The sequence below is a fragment of the Podarcis liolepis genome (assembly GCF_965112155.1).
Source record: "Podarcis liolepis genome assembly, chromosome: 16".
NCBI classification, from domain to species: domain Eukaryota; kingdom Metazoa; phylum Chordata; class Lepidosauria; order Squamata; family Lacertidae; genus Podarcis; species Podarcis liolepis.
The window spans coordinates 24,983,566-25,007,243 of NC_139567.1; the positions used below are offsets into that span (position 1 = coordinate 24,983,566).

At 45.2% G+C, this 23,678-nt stretch overlaps 1 protein-coding gene and 2 long non-coding RNA genes across 8 annotated transcripts in view; 1 reads left to right on the forward strand and 2 right to left on the reverse strand.

Annotated features, from left to right (window-relative positions):
- The window catches only part of LOC310695342, a 362,862-nt gene extending 340,681 nt beyond the window's left edge, over window positions 1-22,181 (reverse strand). The window contains exon 1 of the long non-coding RNA XR_014520019.1: window positions 21,812-22,181. This is a non-coding gene — a long non-coding RNA (uncharacterized lncRNA). The remainder of the gene's footprint in view (window positions 1-21,811) is intronic.
- The window catches only part of IGSF9B (immunoglobulin superfamily member 9B), a 118,413-nt gene that overhangs the window by 67,779 nt on the left and 26,956 nt on the right, over window positions 1-23,678 (forward strand). For 5 of the 6 annotated variants that reach the window (XR_014519952.1, XM_083479165.1, XM_083479169.1 and 2 more), the window contains exons 8-12: window positions 2,227-2,369; window positions 8,592-8,732; window positions 10,311-10,427; window positions 14,813-14,963; window positions 20,555-20,678. Coding sequence is in view for 5 of the 6 variants with exons in the window: in XM_083479165.1 (XP_083335291.1) it covers window positions 2,227-2,369; window positions 8,592-8,732; window positions 10,311-10,427; window positions 14,813-14,963; window positions 20,555-20,678 (676 nt within the window). In the remaining variant the exon portion in view is untranslated. The remainder of the gene's footprint in view (window positions 1-2,226; window positions 2,370-8,591; window positions 8,733-10,310; window positions 10,428-14,812; window positions 14,964-20,554; window positions 20,679-23,678) is intronic. The other variant, XM_083479166.1, reaches the window with a different exon arrangement.
- Window positions 11,253-14,735, reverse strand: LOC310695344. The gene is made up of 2 exons (XR_014520021.1): window positions 14,582-14,735; window positions 11,253-11,556 (listed from the first exon to the last, which is right to left on the reverse strand). It is a non-coding gene; the product is annotated as an uncharacterized lncRNA (long non-coding RNA).

Consider the following 23,678-nt stretch of genomic DNA (forward strand, 5'->3'; position numbering starts at 1 on the left):
AAGCTGTCATGATAAGCTCCTGCACTTAAAAATTGAATCCTATGCCACTGGTCCCAAATCATGCTGCAACTCATGTTTCAGCTCTGCCATTCTCTCCAATAAGCCCACACCCCTGTATCCACCACCGAGAAAGAGAGAGAGTGTGTCTTTGCTAGTCAGTGCAGACAGTATACCAGCAGCCTCCCTCACAGTAAGCTTCTGATGTTCATAACTATTTGTCAGGTATTTCCCCCATCCTTGTTGTCTTTTATGTTCCCCCCACATGTGTTCCAAAATAGCCTCCTTTCCTTAGCGATGCAACTAAAGGTTTTAATACTGACTCCTGTTCCCTTCCAATTATACTCCTCCAGCCGATCAGAGTGTCCCTGCCAGAGCAGAGAACTCCCAGCAAATTACTTTAGGTTGCCTTCGTTCCCTTAATTTTTTTTTAAAAGTAATATCTAGTATTTGATTTTTTTAAAAACCCTTCTCTGTTGGTTCACTGCATGTTCTGTCTATTACAGGTAACTTCTTTATCCAAAGAAGCAGTGCAACCTCTTGAGTTAACAACAACAGCTAGAACTAAAAAGGAAATGTTTTTTTTTAAATAAGGAAACTGAAAATTGATTCCTCTCTTATTATTGTGCTCAACTGAGAGTTCTCTGAATGTGGTAGTTTTCATATAGATAAATATATGTTTTTCTTCCCCCCACCCCCACTGGTTGCTGAGATTCCACCCAGGATTATAATACCCAGAGTTCCCTGTGGAGAGAGAATGACTGTTTTTAAGCAGTTTAAGGCTGTGGTATAGATATGGTATCTTTTTAATAACGGGGGGAAAAGGGATGAAACAAGGAGCAATATCCAATGTCATGTGAGGGGAAGCTTCCTTGTACAATGAGACTTCCTTTCTTCCCCTTGCAGCCCCCTTGCATGCCTCCCAAATCTGCCCCAGAATGTCCCCCAACCTCCAGGAGTAGATTTGGGGGGGGGGAAGAGATGCAGGCAGGATGAGAGGAAGGGGAAGTATAATGCCGCTTATGAAAAGCTGGACTTCAATCATATACTCACTTACCTGGAAGTAGCCCCTTTCAAATTCTGCAAAACCTAGGCATGTTTAGAATTGTGCTGTTGAATATGTGCTCACTGAATCTCTCTTCTGCTTTACCCAGAATTCTTCTTCATTCTCCTGAGTGGGAGCTCCCACCTTACTGTAGCCTTGATTTTTATTTTATTTTAGGTGGCAGCTTGATGATGTACAACCCACCTTCCCAGCTATAAAAATAAAATAAGAATAACATGGAGAAATTGATCAAAATCCTTCCTTCCTTCCTTCCTTCCTTCCTTCCTTCCTTCCTTCCTTCCTTCCTTCCTTCCCTCTCTCTCTCTCTCTCTCTCTCTCTCTCTCTCTCTCTCTCCCTCTCTCTCTCCCTCTCTCTCTCCCTCTCTCTCACCTGGCGCAATGGGTCAATGCATCTGGCTGTTAACCAGATGATGGTTAGTGGTTTGAGCCAACTCTATGATTCTATGGTTACAGGGTTCATTGTATTTGAACAGGGACCTTCAAGTACACCTCAAATTCCACTCCATCTAACTCCCAGTGGGATGTACCAAAGTGGGTAACCTTGTTATCCCTTACCCCATTTTTAATTATAGTATAACTATCCTTCCTCAAATTTTATGCAAACAACTTTGGGAAAGGTGTGAGTTGCACCTGCTAAATGTTGACTGGGAAAGGTTTATTTTACTTCTTGAGTAAGATGGCAAAGGATTTTAACGCTGATCGTGTGTGTGTGTGTGTGTGTGTGTGTGTGTGTGAAGATGGAGGGTGTGTGTGTGCCTATATTTCTCTCTCTCTCTCTCTCTCTCTCTCCCTCCCTCCCTCCCTCCCTCCCTCCCTCCCTCTCCTTCTCCTTCCCTCCCTCCTGACTGAAAAATGCTTCCATGCTCCTAGAGCTTAGCACAGATAGATTGAGATAAAACGTTTTTGGTGACGTAAGGGTCCATGTAAATGCTAAGTGTTGCTCTAATGGAAATGGCAGAGATAATGAGCACAAGGATAAAGGTCTCTGGAGGCCAGAGTTTTATGAATGTTACTGATTTAGTATGTGGGGTTTTGGACTCCATTATTAAAAACGTTGCTGACCTCTGTTCTATTAGGCCACAGTAGAAAGGTACAAGCTTGATGCTTGTCTGGAGGGTTCATATTTTAAAGCTCTTCATCCCTTCTGACTTATCCCATCCCAGATCCTGCCCGTGTGGTCAACATGCCACCCGTCATATACGTTCCTGTGGGGATACATGGATACATTCGCTGCCCAGTTGAGGCGGAACCTCCGGTTACCCTGGTCAAGTGGAACAAAGATGGACGCCCTCTGCACATTGAAAAGGTAGAAGGAGCTCTTAGTTGTGTATGATTTTGTTTGTTTTAGGACTTCAGATGTTTATTACTTGCATTAATATCTGGACTTTTCTTCAAGGAGCTCAGGGTGGCATGCAAGATTTTTCCCTTCCTGTTTTATTCCCACAGTAGCCCTATGAGGTAGGCTAGGCTGAGATAGCGACCAACCTTCAGTAATGTTGGTGGGAGATTTGAAGCTGAATCTCCCCAGATCTGGTCTTGATCTACCGCACTGATTTAATTATCCTGGTTGAAACTAGGTTTTGGTTGTTATCCTATACTTGCTTAGCTATGAGTATGCCTTGTTGAATTCAATGGGTCTGCATCCAGTGTAGCACTAAGTTAATGCCTCTTAGCTGTATACATGTTCCGATGAAGAAATTCACCGTTGTTGCACAAGCAAATGCATAAACAGGTTGGTAGTAACCTTGTTGCATGACAGATGGTGCAATCTGTTGTGCAATGAATTTCCACTAGCACATCCATTGTGTTGGATTCCTTTGTTGCACAACATTAAACCTCATCTGTCTGCTAGGGCAAGAGGCATACAGTTGGTCAGAAATATATTTCTTACTGAAAAAGACACTTGCCCTTCTCCTGCTACTTTGCAGAACTCTTGGAAATTAAAAATGGGTGTCTTACCAGAAGAACATGTTCTAGCCCGAACACTGCATGTAGTTCTTCTTTGGTTTGCTTGGCCTCAGCTGGATTCCAACATGGCAGCAACAGCTGGAAAAAGCTGAAAAGTCAGGACTGGTCCTTTCTCAGGCTCTTCCAGCTTCCCCTCCAGCCTGTGAGAGCCCCCACCTGCGTGTCCCAACCTACTGGTTGAATACCTCTCCTGTAAGGAATGCCTTTTGCCAATTAGTGACCCACTGACCTACCCCCTTCCATGTGATCTCTGCCAATTTAGGCTGGGACACCCTTGTTGCATACGAAGATGCTGCATGTCTTCCCCCCTCCCCACACCATGTGAAAGTCTCTTGGCATTTAGAAGAGAACAATAATTTGGATTCTTCAATCTAATCAACAGCAATCTCTCCATCTAGGGTCTCATAGGGAGTTTATTCCTCTTGTCACTGTGGGAGATGAGCATCATTAATCTAACACTGGTGGAAGTATAACGGGTCATCTGGCAGATATTACTATATATGGGATGCTTAAAAGATCCTCTTTAATGAGACTCCATCCTGCTATTACCTTGGTTTGAAAAATCCTATCAAGGACTTCATTCTTTTAAATATTTAAACAAAATACTCAATATTTAGAGTTTCCTTTAAATATTAACAGTTTAAAGATTATATTCTGACTGTTTCTAATGGAGTGTGTGTGCAGGGAAGTCATCTACTAATGTGATTCTCAACTTCAGGCATGATAGTGTTGATGATCAGGGAAGGGTACAATCCAGCCAAAGCTGAGCACTTGGAAGCCCTGTGGATTTCCACGGGGAAGATACTTGTTATGTCCTTAGCTCACTCATTGAAATCAGTGAGTGTTCATCATGCCCAGTGTTTAGAAATATCATGCCCACTATTTGCCACCACAGACACATGATGTCTGTGGCAGATGTGGAGGATAGGAACCCAATGGGTTGATCCAGTGCTGGGGAATCACTCCTGATATGGGTCAGGTGCCACGATCTCACATAGGCCCACCATTGGGAGAGGTGTTTTGGCCCATCGGTCTGCTTGTAGATTCCCAGACAGAGTCACCCTTTCTGGACCCCTTTAACGGGTTACTCGTGTGACTAAGGATCCAGCCCAATGCTTTATACATCAAAGTTGTTACAGTTGCTGTGAGGTAGGTGAAAGCAGGGCTTTTTTTCAACCAGAACTCAGTTCCAGTACCTCTCAGGTGAGTTCATGGTGAGTTCCTGCACCTCCTTTTCTAGAAAAATAGCACTGGGCGAAAGTCTGCAAGCTGGCCAGTTCGCTTGTAGAAGAAAATTGCTCCTTGGCCCCAAATATGATGACTAATTAACCATAGCAACGTCCTTACGCCAACTTGCCTGCTCCCCCACTGAGCAGGCCTCGACTGTCCGGGTGGGTGGTAAATCATGTGTTGGTCAACCAAGAGGGTGGTCTGCTCCAGGTCACCCTCCTAAATACCCCAGGGACAGGCAGGGCACAGCCCCCATGCCCATGCCCTGATTGGCTTGTGGGAAATATACACTCTTTTAGAGGGTCCGGCTTGGCCAGGGGGAGGGCGGCATCAGGCACCCACCCCCTCCTCAGCCATGCAGGAAGGTGGCAATATTCCCCTGTCTGGCCACAGCCGCACTGTGTGGCAAATGCCCCCCCGCCCCCCGGAGCTCCAGATGAGCAGATATTGCCCCAAGTAAGGGTGTTCCCCTCAGCAGAATGGATTTCTGTAATGAGCAAGGTAGAAATGTATTTATATATATGTATTAATGAGCAATCTAGATTTCAAGCTGAGCGAAGAAACATGTTTGTCATGGATTGTTTCTACCAAGATACAATGAGAAATTATGTTCATAACATGTTGATAACTTATTATCGCATGGTGCCAGGGTTGCATGTCTTTCTGGGGAAGGTCTGTTGCTTAGTGATATAGCATCTGCTATACATGCAGAAGGGGACACGGGTGGCACTGTGGTTTAAACCACAGAGCCTAGGACTTGCCGATCAGAAGGTCGTGGTTCGAATCCTTGCGACGGGGTGAGCTCCCGTTCCTTGGTCCCTGCTCCTGCCAACCTAGCAGTTCGAAAGCACATCAAAGTGCAAGTAGATAAATAGGTACCACTCCGGCAGGAAGGTAAACGGCGTTTCTGTGTGCTGCTCTGGTTCACCAGAAGCGGCTTAGTCATGCTGGCTACATGACCCGGAAGCTGTTCGCCAGCTCCCTTGGCCAATAAAGCGAGATGAGTGCCGCAACCCCAGAGTCGGTCACGACTGGACCTAATGGTCAGGGGTCCCTTTATCTTTACCTTTATACATGCAGAAGGTCCCAGGTTCAATCCCTGGCATCTCCAAGCAGGGCTGGGAGTGAACTGTGCCTGAATTCCTGGAGAGCTTTTGCCAGTCAGTGTAGGCAATCCTGATCTAAATGGGAAGGAATTCAGTGTTGCACTAACACAAATGTTCCATCAGTGTATGCATTTCTGCTTGCCTGATGGAATGGTGTGCCTGCTTACTCCCACTGCATGCTCCCCTGACCCCTCCAGAGCCAATGGGGGTGGGGGACACACATGGAAAGGAGAAGAGGGGGAAAGTCCCATTGAACTGGTAGGACTCATTGTGGTGGCTCCTGCTACTGCACCTATGGTCTGGCTTGGTATAATGCAGCTTCCTGTGTTCCCCACATGGCTCCAGCACTGTAGCTCAGGCGCCATCTTGGCTGCAGTCCCAGCCTGTTACAATTCTGAGTCAGCTGATTCCCGTGAGCCAATCCCTGTCCACCAGGACCTTTTTACAGCCGTAGTCTTAGTGTTTGCTTTGTATTCCAAGGAACTTCTCTCTGGTACAAGGATAGTCCCTAAGCTCCTGCCTCTCCTGCCACCCTTGATTGGTGCTCTAGAACCAGGCCCCAGATTTGTTTTGGACAACACAGCTGCTACTGGGCTGCTTGGATGGATACTAACTTCTCCTGTTCTCAGGACCTGACCACCAGAAATGACACTCCCAGGGACCCAATGTTTGGCACGATGCTTTATTCAGAGGCATGAGATCTCAGATGTTTTTGAGCAGGCAACAAAGGATACCTCAGTCCTGCTTTGTTTGCAAGCTGCTTGGCCACAGCTGGAGAAGCAGCAGTGCACCAGATGATCCTTTGGTCATCCAGGAAGATTGTTAGGAAGCCTGAGCCCAGTTCTTTTCTGCAGAGCCCTGCCTCTCCCAGTCCCCGCTTTTAAACACCTAAACCTAAAAAAATACATTTTTAGTCTTGCTTACTGGGTGATGCATGCTGTAAAGTGCAGTGCCAGGGAGACCATGTTCTATCCACCACTTTAATTTCCCAAAGGAAGATCTATACATGGATGCACATAGGTGTCGTGGGCCTGCACCCAAAGCCCTCTGGGTACCTAGCGGTGCTCCTGCCTTGATCTGATACAAATGGCTTCCCTTAAGTCAGGTGGGCACTGGGGCTGAATGTGGACCTTCACTGGCCTATGGAGGCGAGCGAGCATATGTTCCCTTGAAATTACAGTCAGCTTACTCTGGAATAAGTTGCTGTATGCTGGAATCGAGGCCGGCACTCAGGATGGTATGGGATGATTTTGCACCCCAGCCATCATGATGATGGGAATAATTGGTGATCCTAGGGTACTTTGTTTTTGTTGAGCGCTACTGACCTGAGCTATATTCAAGCTGATGCCAGGAGGAGGAATTGTCCACATCTCATTAGCAGGGCTCTGTGTCAACATGTTTCCCCGAAGCAATACATCTGTGCCATCCAAGTAGGCCAATTATGATAACTGACCGTCTCCCAGCAGACAGAAACGAAGGGATTACAAATTCAGTCCAAAATGTTGACAAGGGGATTTTGGTTTATGAATCCCCCCCCCAAAAAAAATCTAAAGAACTGCTGTCCTGTTTTTCTCCTCTTCCTCAGAATTTGCTAGGTGTGATTCTTGATGTTTTACAGCTGCAGCTTTGAATCTTCCTTCCTGCTCCCCCCTTCCCCTTAGAAAAAGAAAAAAGAAAAAGAACTGGGGACCAGGGCTCACTAGTTTCTAACTCCAGTAATCCATTCTCTCTCTTCTATACAGTGCTTGGAATAAAGTAGCTTGAATTAAAAAAAAGTCCACTGAATTAGTTCAAAGACCTCTGAACGACACCTGAAAGTTGCTCCCATAACTTTTGAGTGAATTGAATGTAGATTAAGTTTTAGGGTGGAACTTTGAACAATTTCCAGTTAAAACCTTCAACTTCTTACATGTGGGTTTTCTTTTTTTACACTTTGGACTTTGGGGGCCTTTAAGCTTAAATATGATAATTGTTTGAAGGAATGAATTAAGCTATTCACATCCCACTGTGTCCATATTTTGATGTTGTTGTTTTAGTTGTTTGAAGTACACTGTATGGCCTCAGCACAGCTGTTTGTAACATTGTGAATACTGAAAAGTATTTTGCCAATGATCATTTGGATGAACTTGAATGGAACATGAGCCAAGATAGTTCATTTTGTAAAGAGGGACCAACATGAACTAGAATTAATTTCTTTTTGGACATGTTCACCTAGAACTAGAATTAGTTGCTTTTAAAAAAATGAACTTTCTAAGCTCTGACATTAAGGATCTGGCAGCTGCTAGGATGTTTCTGAATTAAGGATAAGCTGAATTGCTTGTTCCCATTCTGGAAAGTTTGGGCGATTTCACTCTGCCAGAATTCCAGAAGATTGTGAAATTTGGAGTGGATTCTTCAGTTTGAACCGAGGATGCCTTCTGAGGCCTTCTGCATCCAGGAGAACTTTGCATGCTCCCAACACTTGTAACGTTGACCCTGTTGCTGCATTATAGGTTTCTGGGCATAGAGATGGAGGCCTGTGTGGCCTGGGAACCAAAAACCTGAATCAGAACAGGTACCTGGACAGACTAGGCCCCCATTCCTGTATTTAACATGTTGTGCTTAGACCTAGAACTCTTTAATCCAAATTAGGTACCTAGGACAGATTTGCTCCTAACTCCCTCTCCCATAATCAGCTCCTGGCCATGACACAGTCCTTAGGCCTCCACTTGAAATTTCCTTAGATACCCATATTATTTCACTTGCAGAGGTGAAACCCATGTGTCTGCAGGGGGTCAGGGCAGGGGAGAACTCCTAGAAGAAAAAAAATGCAGAATTGGACAGGGTTAAAATGCTCCTCTCTCTCACCCCAAGAATTGGTCTTCCCCCTCAAAATGCAGCTACAGTAATTCTATTGTCTTAAAGGAAAAGTCTTTAAAACAGAATCCTACAACTACAAGTTTTATTAAGTTTATTGTAGTTCTACCCTGAATCACTAGGTGGTGCAAAAAGCACTGTAGAGACATCTACTGACAAATGAAAAGCATTACATCAAAGTATGTATTGAATTGTCAGCTGAAGAGGAGGGGTTCATTGCGGTTCCAGTCTATGCAGCATCTACACTTAAATATATGGCTACACATTCAACCAGATAATTTAAGCGGAGAGAAAAACACAAAACAGCCATATATCTCATATGAAACTCAAAACTGCAATGTGTCTAGTCTTCTCTCTTGCCTGTGCAGTTTTCTGGCTGGAGTCTGATGGAAGATGGCTCAATTCGAATAGAAGAGGCAACGGAAGAAGCTCTTGGCACATACACCTGCGTGCCTTATAATGCCCTGGGTACAATGGGCCAGTCCCCCCCTGCCCGACTCGTACTGAAGGTATTTATTTACTTTTTAAACATTAGTATCTTTCTCCTTAACTGAAGAGGCTCACAAAGCAGCGTACTCACAAAAAAAGAGAAGTAGTGTGGCATTGCATACCCTTAGGCTTTTATTCTAAAAGGCATGGCACACAAGGAAAAAGGAACAGGGAGGGAGGAGGGCAGAACTCCCCCCCCCCAGGTCAGGCAGCAGTTCTTAAAGTGCTTATACCAATCAGCTTGAATGCAAATGGCCCACATAGCCTGATGGAATGGCTGCTGCCAGGTGACATCTGAGGAAAGGCTAAAGGTGTCTGGTCTCTCAACAGAGGCAGTTGAATTGCTCTGCTTCTCCCTCAAGCTCAGCAGCCTGATGCAATAACTCTGAGGGACAGTTGGGAAGAGCCAGATGCAGCTAGTATCTCACCTCTTCATATATTGCTGTTCTGAAAAGCTTGTGAACTATGCATATTGCACTGAGCATGCCTAACTTTGGATGCAATCCGCATCAACAAAATGCCAGCTGTGATGACAAGACTTGACTGTTGTGAAGCTGTCCTGGCTGGGTGTGGTGTGCGGGGGCACAGTACAGAGCCTCTCTGGGTGCCCCGAATCAGATCAGCTCACCTAAAGTGAAGAGACCACAGGCTTTGATTTAAAGGAATTGTAGATTCATTCGATTGAAATGTGTCTGTCTGATTCTGTTGCTAATGTGATAGAAAACAGATGCCCAGCCCTTTTGAGCTCAGAGGCCCCCTTGGAAGTCTAAAAAACTGCCACGGACACCACAAGTATCCATTTCATGGGGGTGGGGAACCATTATCTGGTGATTCTTAGACCCTCCCTGCCCAATGAGCAAAATTCTTTAAAAACAAACAAACAAAAGAAAGACAGCCTCCTTTAATAAAATCAACCTAACAACTGCAAAATGCAAAAAAAAAGAAAAAAAGAGGAAGAACTCTTAATTTAAAAAATAAAGTGGGGAGGGGCATGAGGATCTGGCAGCTACCAAGGGGTTGTGGTATCTGAGTGCACCAGGATGCCTGTGGGGACCCCAGTGATATGACATACTATAACAATCCACCTTCTAAGAAGCTGAAAAAGTCAGCATGCAAATGTCGAGGAGGAGGAGATGGTGCTGTCAGTTGGAGGCATCCAGCAGAGAAGATGACCTGTCAATCTGCCAGCATTGGGCAGCTCTTACACACTGTCTCCATGAAATGGACAGTGAATGTGAGTGTGTGCGCACGAGAGCATCGTGCAAGCCAAGTCGAGCAAGCTGCATGCTTGCATGAGCGTTGTGAGCAGCTAAGCGTTGGTGGGGGAGAGTGTGCGAAGGGAGAACGAACACAGAGAAGGTATTGCACACCCGCCTCATCCGTGAATTTACATGGGTCAGTGATTGTATGTATGTCAATGTAATCTGTTTAACCATCTGGCTTTTGGCAGACTCATTAACTGGCTAAAAGTTCTGTAATTGGATGGCAGATTTTTTTTTAATGCAGGTTTCGGCTGTGCGTTCAATGAGAGTTGTTCGATTTTTTAATTCCCCCCCCCCCCGCCTTTCTCTCCCCTTGCCTTCCATCCCTGGCTGCAGGACCCGCCCTATTTTACGGTGCTACCAGGCTGGGAGTACAGACAAGAGGCAGGGAGGGAGCTGTTGATACCCTGTGCTGCTGCAGGAGACCCCTTTCCTGCCATCGCCTGGAGAAAGGTACCCGGCCTGCCAGAAAAATCTGCAGTGCCTTTGGCTTTTGATGAATATTGCAGACAGAGAAGCCACACTCTGTCCCGGTAAGAGCAAAACTGCAGGTTCAGCTGCTTCGCTTCGGGCTGTACTACTGCCGCCCCCGTCCCGCAGGTGGGTGGGGGAGAGACCCAGCTCCTAGCAAGGAAGCCTTAGAAGCTGCAGAAACCTTAGCCACCGTCAGCCAGCAACAGCAGCAATTGCAAAATGAGCCGCTCTGTTTTACTCATTTCTTTATTGCATTCATATCCCACCTTTCCTGCAAGGAACTCAAGGTTTCCCCTCTCCTCAGTTAGTCCCCACAACAACCTCATGAGATAGCTTTGCGCAGTGGCAGTATCGTAGCCAATGAGGTTATTGCTAATTGAAAACTTTTCCAGAAAAAAACCAAAAACAACCTCATGAGATAGGATAGGCTGAGAGGCAGCAACTGGCCCAAGGTCACCCACTGAACTTCATGGCTAAGTGGGAGTTTGAACCCTGGTCTCCTAGGTCTGATGCTCTAACCACTGCACCACACTGGCTCTCACTTGCTCACTTCCTCCACTCACTCCTCTGTGCCGGTATCTACTGCAGGTCCCCCTCCCCCTTGTGGACCCCTCCCTCCAGTGCTACAGTTGCCCCAGTGCAGTGCATGGGTTTCTGTGCTAATATTTTGCAACATACTGCCAGATCAAACCATAATTTGCTGGAGCTACAGATGAAGGAACCTATTAGTTTTGCTTCTCTCTGTTTTTCTACTCTTAAATCCAGTTCTCAACATTTCCCCAGCAATTTGCATTTTTTTGGGGGGGGGGGGGTGTCCTCCTGAAAATCTTGCCAGCATTTGAGTACAAATATCTCTTAATACACCTTTGTTTGTACTCAGTTTCTACTAATGTGCAGATTTTTGCAAGCAATTTCCCCAAACACAATGCATTCTTGTTCATTATTTTAATGAAATATATGTGTGTTTATTCCCACTTTCCCTTATATTACATTTTAGACAGATTGGTTGGGCAACCGCATTGCAGAATTTGGGGAAGTGTGAATTTTGTAGGATAGCCGCTTTTTGTTTTGTGCATCAGCTTGAGATGTGCAAATTTGGTAGTTTCTCCTTAAAATGTAAACAAAACTCAAAATTTTCTCCAGTTCCTAGCTGGAGTACAGTCAGGAGGACGCTGTCTCTTAACTACAGCAGTCTTTCATATGAGGAGCATTGCAATTTTAGTGTTGAAAGGGTCTTTGGGAGGTAATCCAGTCCCACTCCCTTTGCTTGATGCAGGAATCTTGCAGCCCTAAGAAATAGTAATCCTGCCTCTGCTTAAATACCTCCAGCGAAGGCATATTTCTTACAAGTAGCGTAGCAGCTCTGAGCTTTCCCACTCCAAAACATCTCGTTCAGCTGCTGCTCCACTGGGTGTCCTCCCTCAAGCTTTGACTCTTAGCAAATGGACAAGGGGTTTCTCCCATTTTGTGTCTGCTGTGAGAGATTCAGCAGGGGGTAAGGTCCAAGCCAAAGCCACCAAGTGATATCAGCTTTCCCATTTTTCTGTGATCTTCTGTTTTGCATTCTCCCCATTCTGACTCTCTTAAGAGTCCTAGCCTACTGCTGCTTGCCTAGCTGTGCTCCACATCTGGACTTGGGCCCCTGAACTTCAGGGAAGGGGAGTAGCTCAGTGGTAGAGGATCAGCTTTGCGTGCAGAAGGTCCCAAGTTCAATCCCACAGCATCTCCAACTAGTATTGGGAAAGACACAGAGTCTGAAAACCTGGAGAGCTGCTGCCAGTCAGTGTAGACCAGGCATAGGCAAACTTTGCCCTCCAGATGTTTTGGGACTACAACTCCCACCATCCCTGAACTTTGGTCCTGTTAGCTAGGGATGATGGGAGTTGTAGTCCCAAAACATCTGGAGGGCGAGTTTGCCTATGCCTGGTGTAGACATTGCTGAGCTAGGTGGACCCAGTGGTCTGACCCAGTATAAGGCAGCTGCTCATGTCCTCAGGGTGGCCTTAATTGCTGCTTGGACTGTCTGTACCTCCTTATAGCATTGCATCTTCTTTCTTTTTGACAAGCAGAAGCAACATACACTGTCAGAGGTCAGGAGGGGGAGATCTCTTTTGTCCATTGCTGCAGCTAAAGTGATTCCCATGGCCAAGTGCTACCCTAAACATCACCCTATGGCCGTCTTCTGGTGCAGATGCGGGGAACCTTTGTCCCTTAGGGTGTTGCTGAACTGCAGCTCCCATCACCCCACCAAGCACAGCTGGTGGCAAGGGATGGTGGGGCTTGTAGTCCTGTGGTTCCCATACCTGTTCTTTGGGAAACGGCACTGCCTGAAACCCAAGGGAAACAGAGTGATTGCCTCATCATGCAACCAGATATTGATAGGGTGAATGCAGGTGAGATCCATGGTGTCGTAGCTCCCTCTAGCGGCCTAAAGCTTTAAACTAAATAACAGTACGTACAGAATGCAAAAGAATATCTATCTACCAGTGACCAGATCAGCTATCATGACTTTTGACCCATTCCACAAAGAATCCTGGTAACTGTAGTTTTGTGGCATGGGGGATATTTTTTGAAGGGACTCCTGAAGAACTGCAGTTCCCAGGATTCCTTGGGTTGGGGGCCATGGGCATTAAAACTGGCCTAGAAGTGGTTTAAAGTCATAGTGCAGATAAATGTATGCACTCAGTGTTTCATATCCCAGAATTCATCTATTCTGCCTCCCAAATATTACTGTCTTTTAAAAAACATACATTACAATTATGTAAGGTTCATAGCTGTTAGGTGGGCCGCCTTCAGTTGCTGCAGAATTATGCAGGCATTCAGGTCACACGGAACACTTCATCTTTTTGTTGCCTGACCCCACTGACCTGCATCCTTTGGAGGGTGAACATCTGCAGGGAGAAGCCTGCTGTACTCAAGTGGGTGCTTTGCCAGTGGGGTAGTAGAGCAGGAACATTTGGGTACTTTTTTCCAGCTATCACGGCCATCACTACCAGTTGTCAGGAGCAGGTGTCCCTTAAGGTGACTGTTAGAAGAAAAATATTACTCCCTTTCCCTTACGGGGTATCTAAGAGCCCATATAGAGTCCTTAAGTAGATTCTCTAATGGTAGGAGAAAATAACAGAGGCCAACCAGAGTATATTGAGAAGCAAAGCAGCTAGTAAGCATGATCTTTATTAAACTGTTGCAACAGGGTCCCACACTCACCCCACGCAGGGAGGGAGGAGAGGAACCTAGAACAATGGTGTGCAAGCTCTTATATAGACATTTGAAAATTGCCTCCCCTGTAGCTCAAGACCACCCCCCAAAACATCATACATACATTACTGAAGGGGTGGTCTACAGCAGAAAACCTGTCTGCCAAGATACCTAATGGTCACTGATTGCTTTCATCTGGGCATCCTGGCCATTCTTTTGTGATGATAAATACTCAGTTCCTGAATCCGGGTCACAGGCTCACCCTATTCATACACAGATACACCATTCAGACAGGATTTGTTAGCCAAAAACAAGGTGGAGGCTTTCCCATTTCCTTCCTCCTTGCAGAGAAACATTTGAGGTCAATTTGAGAGAGTCAAAATGGTTTCAGGATTGCTCTCCTGTACTATTTCAGACACGTAGTTTATATACTTATGCATGTGTTTGCCTTGTAAGTTTATGAACATAGAATTCCTATAACAGTGGCTAAGAAAAATTAATGCATCAACCCACCCTCAAAGAAGAGTGGTAGATGCAGATTTACATGTGCTACTTCATAGATGTACTGGATTTCTGTTTTAATTATTTCTAAATTTGTACATCTCACTGTAGAGGAAGCAGACTATGGGTTGATTACCTGTGTCTCTGCTCAGCCTGCTGACCAGCTGCTAATTGAGAATGTGTAACTTCAGGGTTGTTCCTGCTCTTCTTTCTTACGATTCTTTCTCATTTAAACTGGACTTGAGCCAGGCAACCCTTCAAGTAAGGAACTGTCCACTGTGAAGGGGGTCCCCTGCCCAAACCCCACTTTATCTGTGCAGCAGAAGCACCCTCATGCCCATTCCTTGCTCTGTCCTTGCCTGCTCCCTCATCTCTGCTGGTTCTCCAGCTCTGCCTTGTACCTCTTTGTGCTCCTTTCTCCACACCTGCCTTACCTGCTCATACCGCCTTTTGGGAGCTGACCTCTCTGGCCAATGATTTTGCCAAAGATGCCTCCAAGTGTCTGCAGGAGGGGCCCGGAATCGCACCCCTCTCCCAGTTTGTGCTAGCAGCATTGGCATCGTGTCGCCTCACTCTGCTGCCTTTGCGACATGCCTCTGAGTTGTGTTTTCTCTCTCTTTATTTCTCCTTCCTTTCCCCTGTGCTTTCTCTGTTGTTTGACCAAGGTAGGGAAGCCCAGTAGAAGCAAGCACAACACCCTTCCAAGTGGCAGCCTCCAGTTCCGATCTCTCAGTAAGGATGACCACGGAGAGTGGGAATGTGTCGCTACCAACATAGTCACAAGCATAACAGCTAGCACTCATCTGACCGTCATCGGTAGGTATGGGAATGGATTGGAAGCGTTCATGGGCATGGCCAAGGCATCAAACAGGGGGTGCCATGGATGTTTGTGGTTTTTCTTCTCCTGGAGTGAAAAATGTTATATTTGCTATTGCGGATAACGGTCCTGAGGAAGCAACCATTTGCAAATAGTTCTCACTGAGCTGTGGGGAGAAAAAAAAAACAGTCAGCATGAACAGTTGCACTGTTAAACCAGCAGTGCTGTAGCCTTGTCGCCTTCAGTGCAATGGTGGTTCAGAATTGTGGGAATTAGACTCTAGTTCCCATTTAGCAGAGCTTTGTGGAAGACAGTCCTGGGTCTTTTAAAGTTTAAAGAGCAAATAGCTTTTACTTAGTGTAAAGCAATGCAGGTAGGTGATACATAGGTTGCTAAAACATCTTACATAGATTAAATTGTTACAGACGAACTCTGACTCTGAGGCAGACAGCAGCACAACACAGCATACCTGCTGGTCTAACTGTTAAGACTGTTCAACTAACTGCCATAAAGGTACCAACTGCCATAACTGCCACAGAGCACATGACATCACAGAGTTCTGAAGCTCTTGCAATTAACCCTTTACATACACATTAGTCAGATAACAATGTGTAATAGTGTGGCTTGCAATAAAATAAAATAAAATAAAATAAAATAAAATAAAAGTAAAGTAAATCAGTGCTCAAATTACAGTGCTCAAAATACATTTCATGGCAGTCCCTTAAAGGTGCATTTTTTTACAGGTTTTTTTTTTTGGGGGGGGGGGAATGATAAGGAGTCAGGAAGGGGACCTTGTGGGTTTTAATAAGGATCCCCCTCCCCTTTCTCAACCACTGGAGCACTGTCTTTAAGTGGTGACTGAATTGCAGTAGTTGTGAAATAATCTTGCCTGTGCTTTTTAAACCTTGGAACTATAGCAGTTTGGGAACCACCCCAAATCCGATGGCTCTGAAAATAGCAGATCTGCTTTTGTGGACATGTCTTTTGAGCAGATCAGGGCTGTCTTAAGCATATCTGGCGCCGTGGTGCAAAGATCCCTCCGCGCCCCCCCCCCCCCGTTTTCCAGAGTTGCTGACCTTTTTTAGGGGGGGGGGGTGGCACTGCCGGCGACGCTCCCAGCTTTGCGGGGCTGTAGGAGGTGGGCAGCGACTGGAGGGCAGCTCCTCTGGTGGGGAAGAGGAAGAGGCTGGACGTGGCGGCTCCTGGTTCAGCTGGCCACTTTTTGCTGTAGTGGCCATGGCAGGCGGAGGCTCCGGGCGCGGCGCTGCTTCGGCGCGGCATGGCGGAGGTGGGCAAGGACGGTGAGCTGATGCTGGGAGGTGCCACATCCAGCCTCCGCCTCTTCCCTGGCACCCTTCAGAACTTGGCACCCTGCGCCACTAGCCTCTATGGGTAAGACGCCCGTGGAGCAGGTGGTGGTGGTATCCAGGAAGATGGAAATATCTGTAATAAGGAATGCAGTTCTCTCTTGACCATTGCAATTGAAAGGGTAGGAAGAGAAATGTTGAACAAAATCCTAACGAGAGGTTACAACCAAACAGGACAGGATGTCTGAATGTTGGTGGCGAGGAGGAGAATCGAATAGAGTCCGCTGAGGAGAAGGGTTGGCTCATGGCTGGCTTCTGAGATAGAACACAGCTGATAGTGTCTCCAGAATAGGAAAAGAATGGATTAGGAGAAGGCATGCTGGGAATGAAGGGTATGTAGAGAAAGCAGAAGTGCAATGGAGGCTGATCTCCATGTTTAGAAAGTCTGGCCTTTGTGTGTATGAAGAAGATATCCAGTTTTAGATCCATACTGGAGGACAAGTAAAATTCCCAGATACTGATGTTTCACTGAAAAGAGCCAACTAGCCAGGGTCTGGTGGTACCATCAGGTTCATAAAGTCTCCTAGGTAATGCATAATTGATCCAGTGCTGGGGATAGATAAACAGGGAGGAATGATTTTATCTTATTTATTTTAGAATCAGGGTTCCTGATGAATTCAAGGGTTTTTCTTTTCTTTTTTGTTTTGCAACATCTGCATAGTGTTGTTGGCATTAAAATGGCAGTATGTATCCCCACCCATCTAATCCTTATTTACTATTTCTGGGGGAAATCTGATAAGTTTCTTTAGAAAACAACAGATATCACCTGTTAGTGCTATCTCAGCGACCTCATCTGGAAGCATGTTTTCTTGAAAGTTTGACCTGAGATAAAAGAAAATACTGTTCTGCCACCTTTGAATGAAAAAATGCCAATCCATCACCCTGTGTTTTGGGTTGAGTGCTGTTTCCCCAACTTCTCTTTGCCTCTCTTTTCAATGATTTCATTGTGTGGACTTTTCAAGTGTCCCATCTGTTTGCTCTAGGAGTCAAAATGCTTGAGCCTACAGCCAGCAGAGTGGCTAATGGATAATTGGAGGGAGGTGATGTGCTTCTCTGTGTCATATTTGTGCTCATATTTCTTGGATGATCTCTGTGGCAAATGCCATGTCTGAGTCATAGATGGTTCCCAGGAAGAGAAGATCATTTTTTCCTTTTAATTTCATGCTCCAGTGAACCTGTTGCTAAAATCTGCTCTTTAATTCTTTTTTTATTTTTTAAATTTTATTTTGGCTATCTCTTTAGATGGGTTGAGGGGGAAGAAAAAGAGCATCCTTTCTTGTAGGTTGGTGCAAGTTTCTCACCTGCAAATGATGAGTCTAGACACATATATGGCTTCAGCCTCAATATTTGTCAGGGCCTAGCAGGATTCAGGCTCCCAATTACTCAGATTTTGGTGAAGAACCATAGCTCAGTGGTAGAATATTTGCTTTGCATGCACAACATCTCAAGTTGAATTCCCCGGCATCTCTGAGTAGGGCTGGCAAAGAATCCCTGTCTGAAAGCTGCCACTAGCCAGTGTAGACAATGCTGAGCTAAATAGCTCCAGTGGTCTGACCCTGTATAAGACAGCTTCCTATGGACTCACATCCTCTGTGCTTCCTTGATTACTGCTTTGGTTCATCTGCACCTTTCCAAAGCATTGCCTCTTTCCTTTTACAGATAAGCAAAAAGGTAGAGGCACAATCCACTTCCTAGCAGGTGGTGGACTGCAAAGCCCTGTTCAGAAAAAAATCAAATGGGTGAGGCAAGCAGACATTCCTAGGGAAGGCTATTCCATAGTTTCGGGAAAACCTCAGAGCAAGCCCAGCTTCTCATATGACAATATAACCTCCAAACATATATGTGGGGGGGTGCAGAGGAGGGAGAATTGTGAAACCTCATAATTATTTGATGACTAAGGGGTTCTCGTTTTTTTTAAAATGATATTTATTAAAGGTTTAAAAATTACAGAAAAAAGAAAAAAAAAACCAAAAATTTAACAGGACATATATTACAATACATAAAAAGAAAGACATAGAAAACAATACAACAATACAGAAAAAAGAAACAATAACACTAAAACACACATCCAATATTCCATATCTTTACCTTTCATTTACTTGTTTCATCGACCTCCTCGCACCTCCCTTTTTTGTATTCTAGTTCAATTAATTGTTTCAGCAAATTCTTTCCATCTTTCTTAATTTTTGTTCTATAATTTATCTTAACGGTCTAACCTTAAATTTTTCATTTTGGCCCATTATCAATCAGCTTTTACTTAATTCTTTATTACATTTCTGCTAAAACCATATAACTTCATTCCAGCATCCTTCTAACATTCATTAATTTTGCAATGTTTTTGTAAATATACTTTAAACTTTCCAATCTTCTTCCACCGACTCTTCTCCCTGGTCTCGGATTCTGCCAGTCATTTCCGCCAGTTCCATGTAGTCCATCGACTTCATCTGCCATTCTTCCCTGGTGGGTAGATCTTGTGTCTTCCAGTACTTTGCGATAAGTATTCTTGCTGCTGTTGTGGCGTACATAAAAAAAAAACCTATCTTTCCTTGGCACCAATTGGCCGACCATGCCCAGGAGAAAGGCCTCTGGTTTCTTCAGGAAGGTATATTTAAATACCCTTTTCATTTCATTATAGATCATCTCCCAGAATGCCTTAATCTTTGGGCATGTCCACTAAAGGTGAAAGAATGTGCTTTCAGTTTCATTACATTTCCAGCATTTATTATCGGGCAGATGATAGATTTTTGCAAGCTTGACTGGTGTTATGTACCACCTATAGATCATTTTCATTAAATTCTAAGGGGTTCTCTTTGGCTTTAGAATATTGAATTTTCCCTGGATCACACTCTATTTTACCTAGAAATAATGTGGAGTTTGTGAGCAGTCATGTCTACATAGACCTATAATAAATAATGTATCTTTTTAAAGATAATGTGGTTCTGGAAGGTCCATAGGCCCCAATGCAGCACACAGACCACACTGATGCAATGGTGTGAGCAGCTGAACCTCCCTAAAGTACAGGTTGCATGGACTGGTTGTGTATCCATTTTAGACATAGTGATGACCACCAACTTGGACAGCTGTAGAAGAGCATTAGACATATTCACACTGAATAATGATATCCACGGCTACTAGTCATGGTGTCCACATTCTGCTTCGACTGTTGGAGGCCTCTGAATGTCCATTGCTGGGAATCACAAGTGCAGAGAACTTCTGTTGCACTCAGAATCTGCTTGTGGGCTCCTCACAGTCACCTGGTTGTTCACTGTGAGAACAGGATGCTATACTAGATGGGCCTTTCTCCTGATCTGGGAGGGCTCTGCTCACATTCTCATGAAGTGACCCATGGATTTGTGTTGCTTCCAATGGACAAAGACTATTGCAGTATTTGCAGAAGAGGTTTCTGTCAAGGGTTGTGAAAAGAGGGAAGCTGCCCACTGGGTGCTGCTGTTGCATTCCCCTGCCCTCAAATTAATAATGTCAAAATTACTGATGTTGCATGGTGACACCCTCTCCAAAACAAGGTTGCCAGCTTTGAACCTGGTTGCTTGGCCCTTTAATTTCCACTTCTCTCTTCCTCTGCTTCTTAACAGCTATGTGCTCTCTCTTTATTTTGCCTTGGTACTTTGTCCTGATAAGGACAGAAAATAAGAAATATGAAGATAATGGAATGTATAATATAGGGCAGGCTACCCAAATTTAGAAAATTCGACTAAATTATCGTAAGGATTGTTAAACATACTAATGATCTCAAAACAGTAGTGATCTCAAAGATAACAACAACAACAACAACAACAACAACAACAACAACAACAACAGTAGTAGTAGTAGTAGTAGCAGCAGCAGCAGCCAGGGACTCTCAGGGCCAGGGACTGAACGTGGCTCTTCAGCTAGCCCTTTGGACTCTGCCACACCTTCCCAGACCATGCTCTGTGCCTTCCTCTATTGCTTTTACCTGGTTCTAATATGTCCTTGAGTTCTGATGGTACCTCTTGCTTGCTTGGAGGGAGAGCGGTGTTTGTCTGGCCACACCCACCGTTGACATGAGGCCTTTGGGAGATTTCCCATGCAGGAATGTGGCCTTCAGGCTGAAAAAGGTTCCCTATGTCAGTTTTAAAAAACAACTCTATAATTTGATGTGCAACCATTTTTTTCTAATTATTTCCTCTCGGCATCTTAAACAGTTTCATTCTTTTTTCTCTCCCCCTCTTCCCTGTTTTCAGGCACAAGCCCCCATGCCCCAGGCAACGTGCGCATCACTGTTTCCATGACCTCTGCCAATGTTTCCTGGGAGCCTGGCTATGATGGTGGATATGAACAGACATTCTCAGTTTGGTACGGCCCTCTGTGAGTCATCCCAGCATGCTTTGCTCTCTGCTTCTTTTCTTTCTCACTCGGCCAGAACTCGGAGTAGGAAGGGGCCTTGCCCTTCTCAGGCTGGAGTTCCCCCGAACAGCTTGTTTTTAGCCTGATGTGCTTGAATGCCAATCACTCTAAGCGAGCCAGCAAGGGTGTCAGGTGTACCCAATACTTCTTTTCCAAAGAAGAAGATTAACACAGAATAGGGTTTTCTCCACCCCTCTCGGTAGTGCCTATATCCACTACTGTGAGGCTGTTCATGTGCTTTGTTTAATACATTTATCTCTTGTCTTTGTTTCTATAATGGAACTCAAGGTGTTGTAGGTGGGTTTCTGGGCACTGACGAGGCCCAGACGTCCTGAGGTGCAAACCAGAGGTGATATCAAGCATTTGATTGGCCCTTGTGTGCTTAGATTGGAGTAGGGGCCATTTGGAGCAGAACCCCGGCATTGGGGGAAGGGGGTGTTGGCACTTTGTCCCCACTGCTATCACACTCTTGATTCCCCCTCCAGTTGCTCTTTGACAGTTTTTCTCCCGCTCTCATCACATGAGAACTTGTGAACCCCCAATGAAGCTGAATGTTGGAAAACTCAGGACTGATAAAATAATGTCCTACTTCATGCAGCAGATAAACTATGGCACTTGCTGCCACATAGCTTGTGTCTCATGAAGTTGAATGCAACCTGCCAGTCATATATTCATGGTTTCATCAAGTGTTTCCTGTTTGATTTTGATTCCTATACAAAAGATAAGACACCCAGTTTTGTTTAAAAGTTTCTATTGAGTGGTTTCTCCCATTCCATAGTTTATTTTATTTTGTCATTTAAACCCCACCTTTCCTCCAAGGATCTCAAGGTGGCATAGATTGTTCTCCCCCTCCCTGTTTTTTCCTCGCAACAATTGCTTATAGCTCATGATTTTATTCATGATCATTATATCCCAGGTCTTGTGGGGGATAGGTAGACAGATAGTAGCTACATTGCCTATCAGCACAAGCTAGCTCAGAGAGCACCAGGATTCCAGAGAAGGGAGTATAGCTCAGAGGGTAAACTGCATTCATGGCAGGTGGAAGACCTCAAGTTCAATCTCCAGAATCTCCAGTTAAAACCATGGTGGGGTACCTCTGGCCTTCCAGATGTCATTGGACTCCAACCCCTGTCAACCCCAGCCAGCATGACCACTAGCCAGATATGGTGGGAACTGTAGTCCAGCAACATCTGAAGGACCACAGGTTCCCTTGCATCAAAACTATCAGGTAGCAGCAGGTGATTGGGAAGGACCCTTCTTTGCCTGAGGCCCTGGAAAGCTGTTGTCATTCTGTGCTGGTCTAGATGGGCAAATTGGTGTAAGGCAGCTACATGCCTTCCCATTTCAAGCTCTTTGCCATATTAGGCAGGTGCTCAGATGTTGCTGCAGCACAGCAAATTCATTGCCTTGCACACGGCTTGGCAGAAAGAGACCTCCAAGCTGATTGACATTCTGTCACTCTGTTGACTCTGAAGGAAAAGTAGAGGTGACAGCGACCTGCATTTCAGTTGCGTTTCTCATCTCAAATCCTTGGGGATCTTCTCCCCACCCTTTCTTCTCCTCTTATTCTCCTCCCTCCTCTTGATGGTCGAAGCTGACCAGCTTAGGGGTGAGGATGGTGTGTTGCTGATGGAGCAGAGATTGGCTATGTGCTTCCCCATCATAAAATCTACCTGGCTTCCTGAAGAGGATAAAGGTAGTGCTTGTGAAAGTGAGGGTTATATGATTATGTAAAGAAACAAAACGAGGGAAGGAAGGAAGGAAGGAAGGAAGGAAGGAAGGAGAGATGGCAGATAGGGGTGGGATAAAGGAAAAGGGTGTTGTGGGGGGTGGAGGAACACAGATCAATCAAGGGAATAGGCTTAGAGTACAAAATTTATGCAGCTGCCTCTGTGATTAAAATATCATCGCAAAGGAACGATTAAACCATCTTCACTCTGTGAGCTGTGTCTCACCTTGGAGGGGAACAGCCAGATTGCTGTCAGCTGTCCTGGCAATTTTTACCCCATCACATTGTTGAGAAACAGGGATGTTTTCAGAACCTTTAAAACAAAATAGGTTAATTTTCTTTGGCTTGGGTCTGCGCAAGGAGCCCCCAGGGGTGCGGGAAAGGAGCATAGGCATCTGTGGCAGATGCTTCTGCATTAAGCCAGCTCTGTCGATACAAGATGCTTCCGTTTTTGGAAGGTTCCCAAGGCAAAGAGTAGCATGCAATGGCTAGAGGGTTAGACTAGGATTTGGGAGTCCAGGGTTCAAATCCCCTACTCAGCCATGAAACTTGCTACTGTGTGACCCTGGGGTGGGGAGCAGTCACTGTCTCTTAGCCTAGCCTACCTTAGAGGGTTGTTGGGAGGATAAAATGATGAGGTGGGGAGAGCTATGTCCATCATCTTGAGCTCTTTGGAGGAAAGGTGGGATCTAAATGTAATAAATAAATGATAAACATTTTTTCCCCTCTACAGGGAACCTGTTCCATGCTGACTCACCTGCTGAAGAAGCCCTGCATTTCTTTTACAGGGATTCCGGTGCCCTCGCAGAGGATTCTGGGGCATGCTTATTTCATGCAGGTCCCTGGTTGCGTCTGTTGAGCCTCCTTATGGCCCTGCATGAACTGAGCACAACCTAAAACTGAGCACAACCCAGTGCCCTTCCAACATCTGGCGTTGCAGGGGGAGATTGCAAATGACAGATGAGCTGTCTTTCACCATTATTGATTCCCACCCTCCTAACTAACTGAGCTTTGGGGAAGCCCAGAGTGCTCCAGGACATGGTTTCAAAGTCACTGCCCTAAGGAGTTGTTTGCTTCCATCTTTAGCAAAGAGTTGCAATTTATTACCCACTGGAGCTTCTTATTGGTGCCATGCTAAATTCTCCCTCCCCTTTTAATTTACATCCTGGGAGTCTCTTTCCTGCTGGACTCTTATTCATTTATTCTCCCCAAGTGAATTGCAGTTGAGTTTG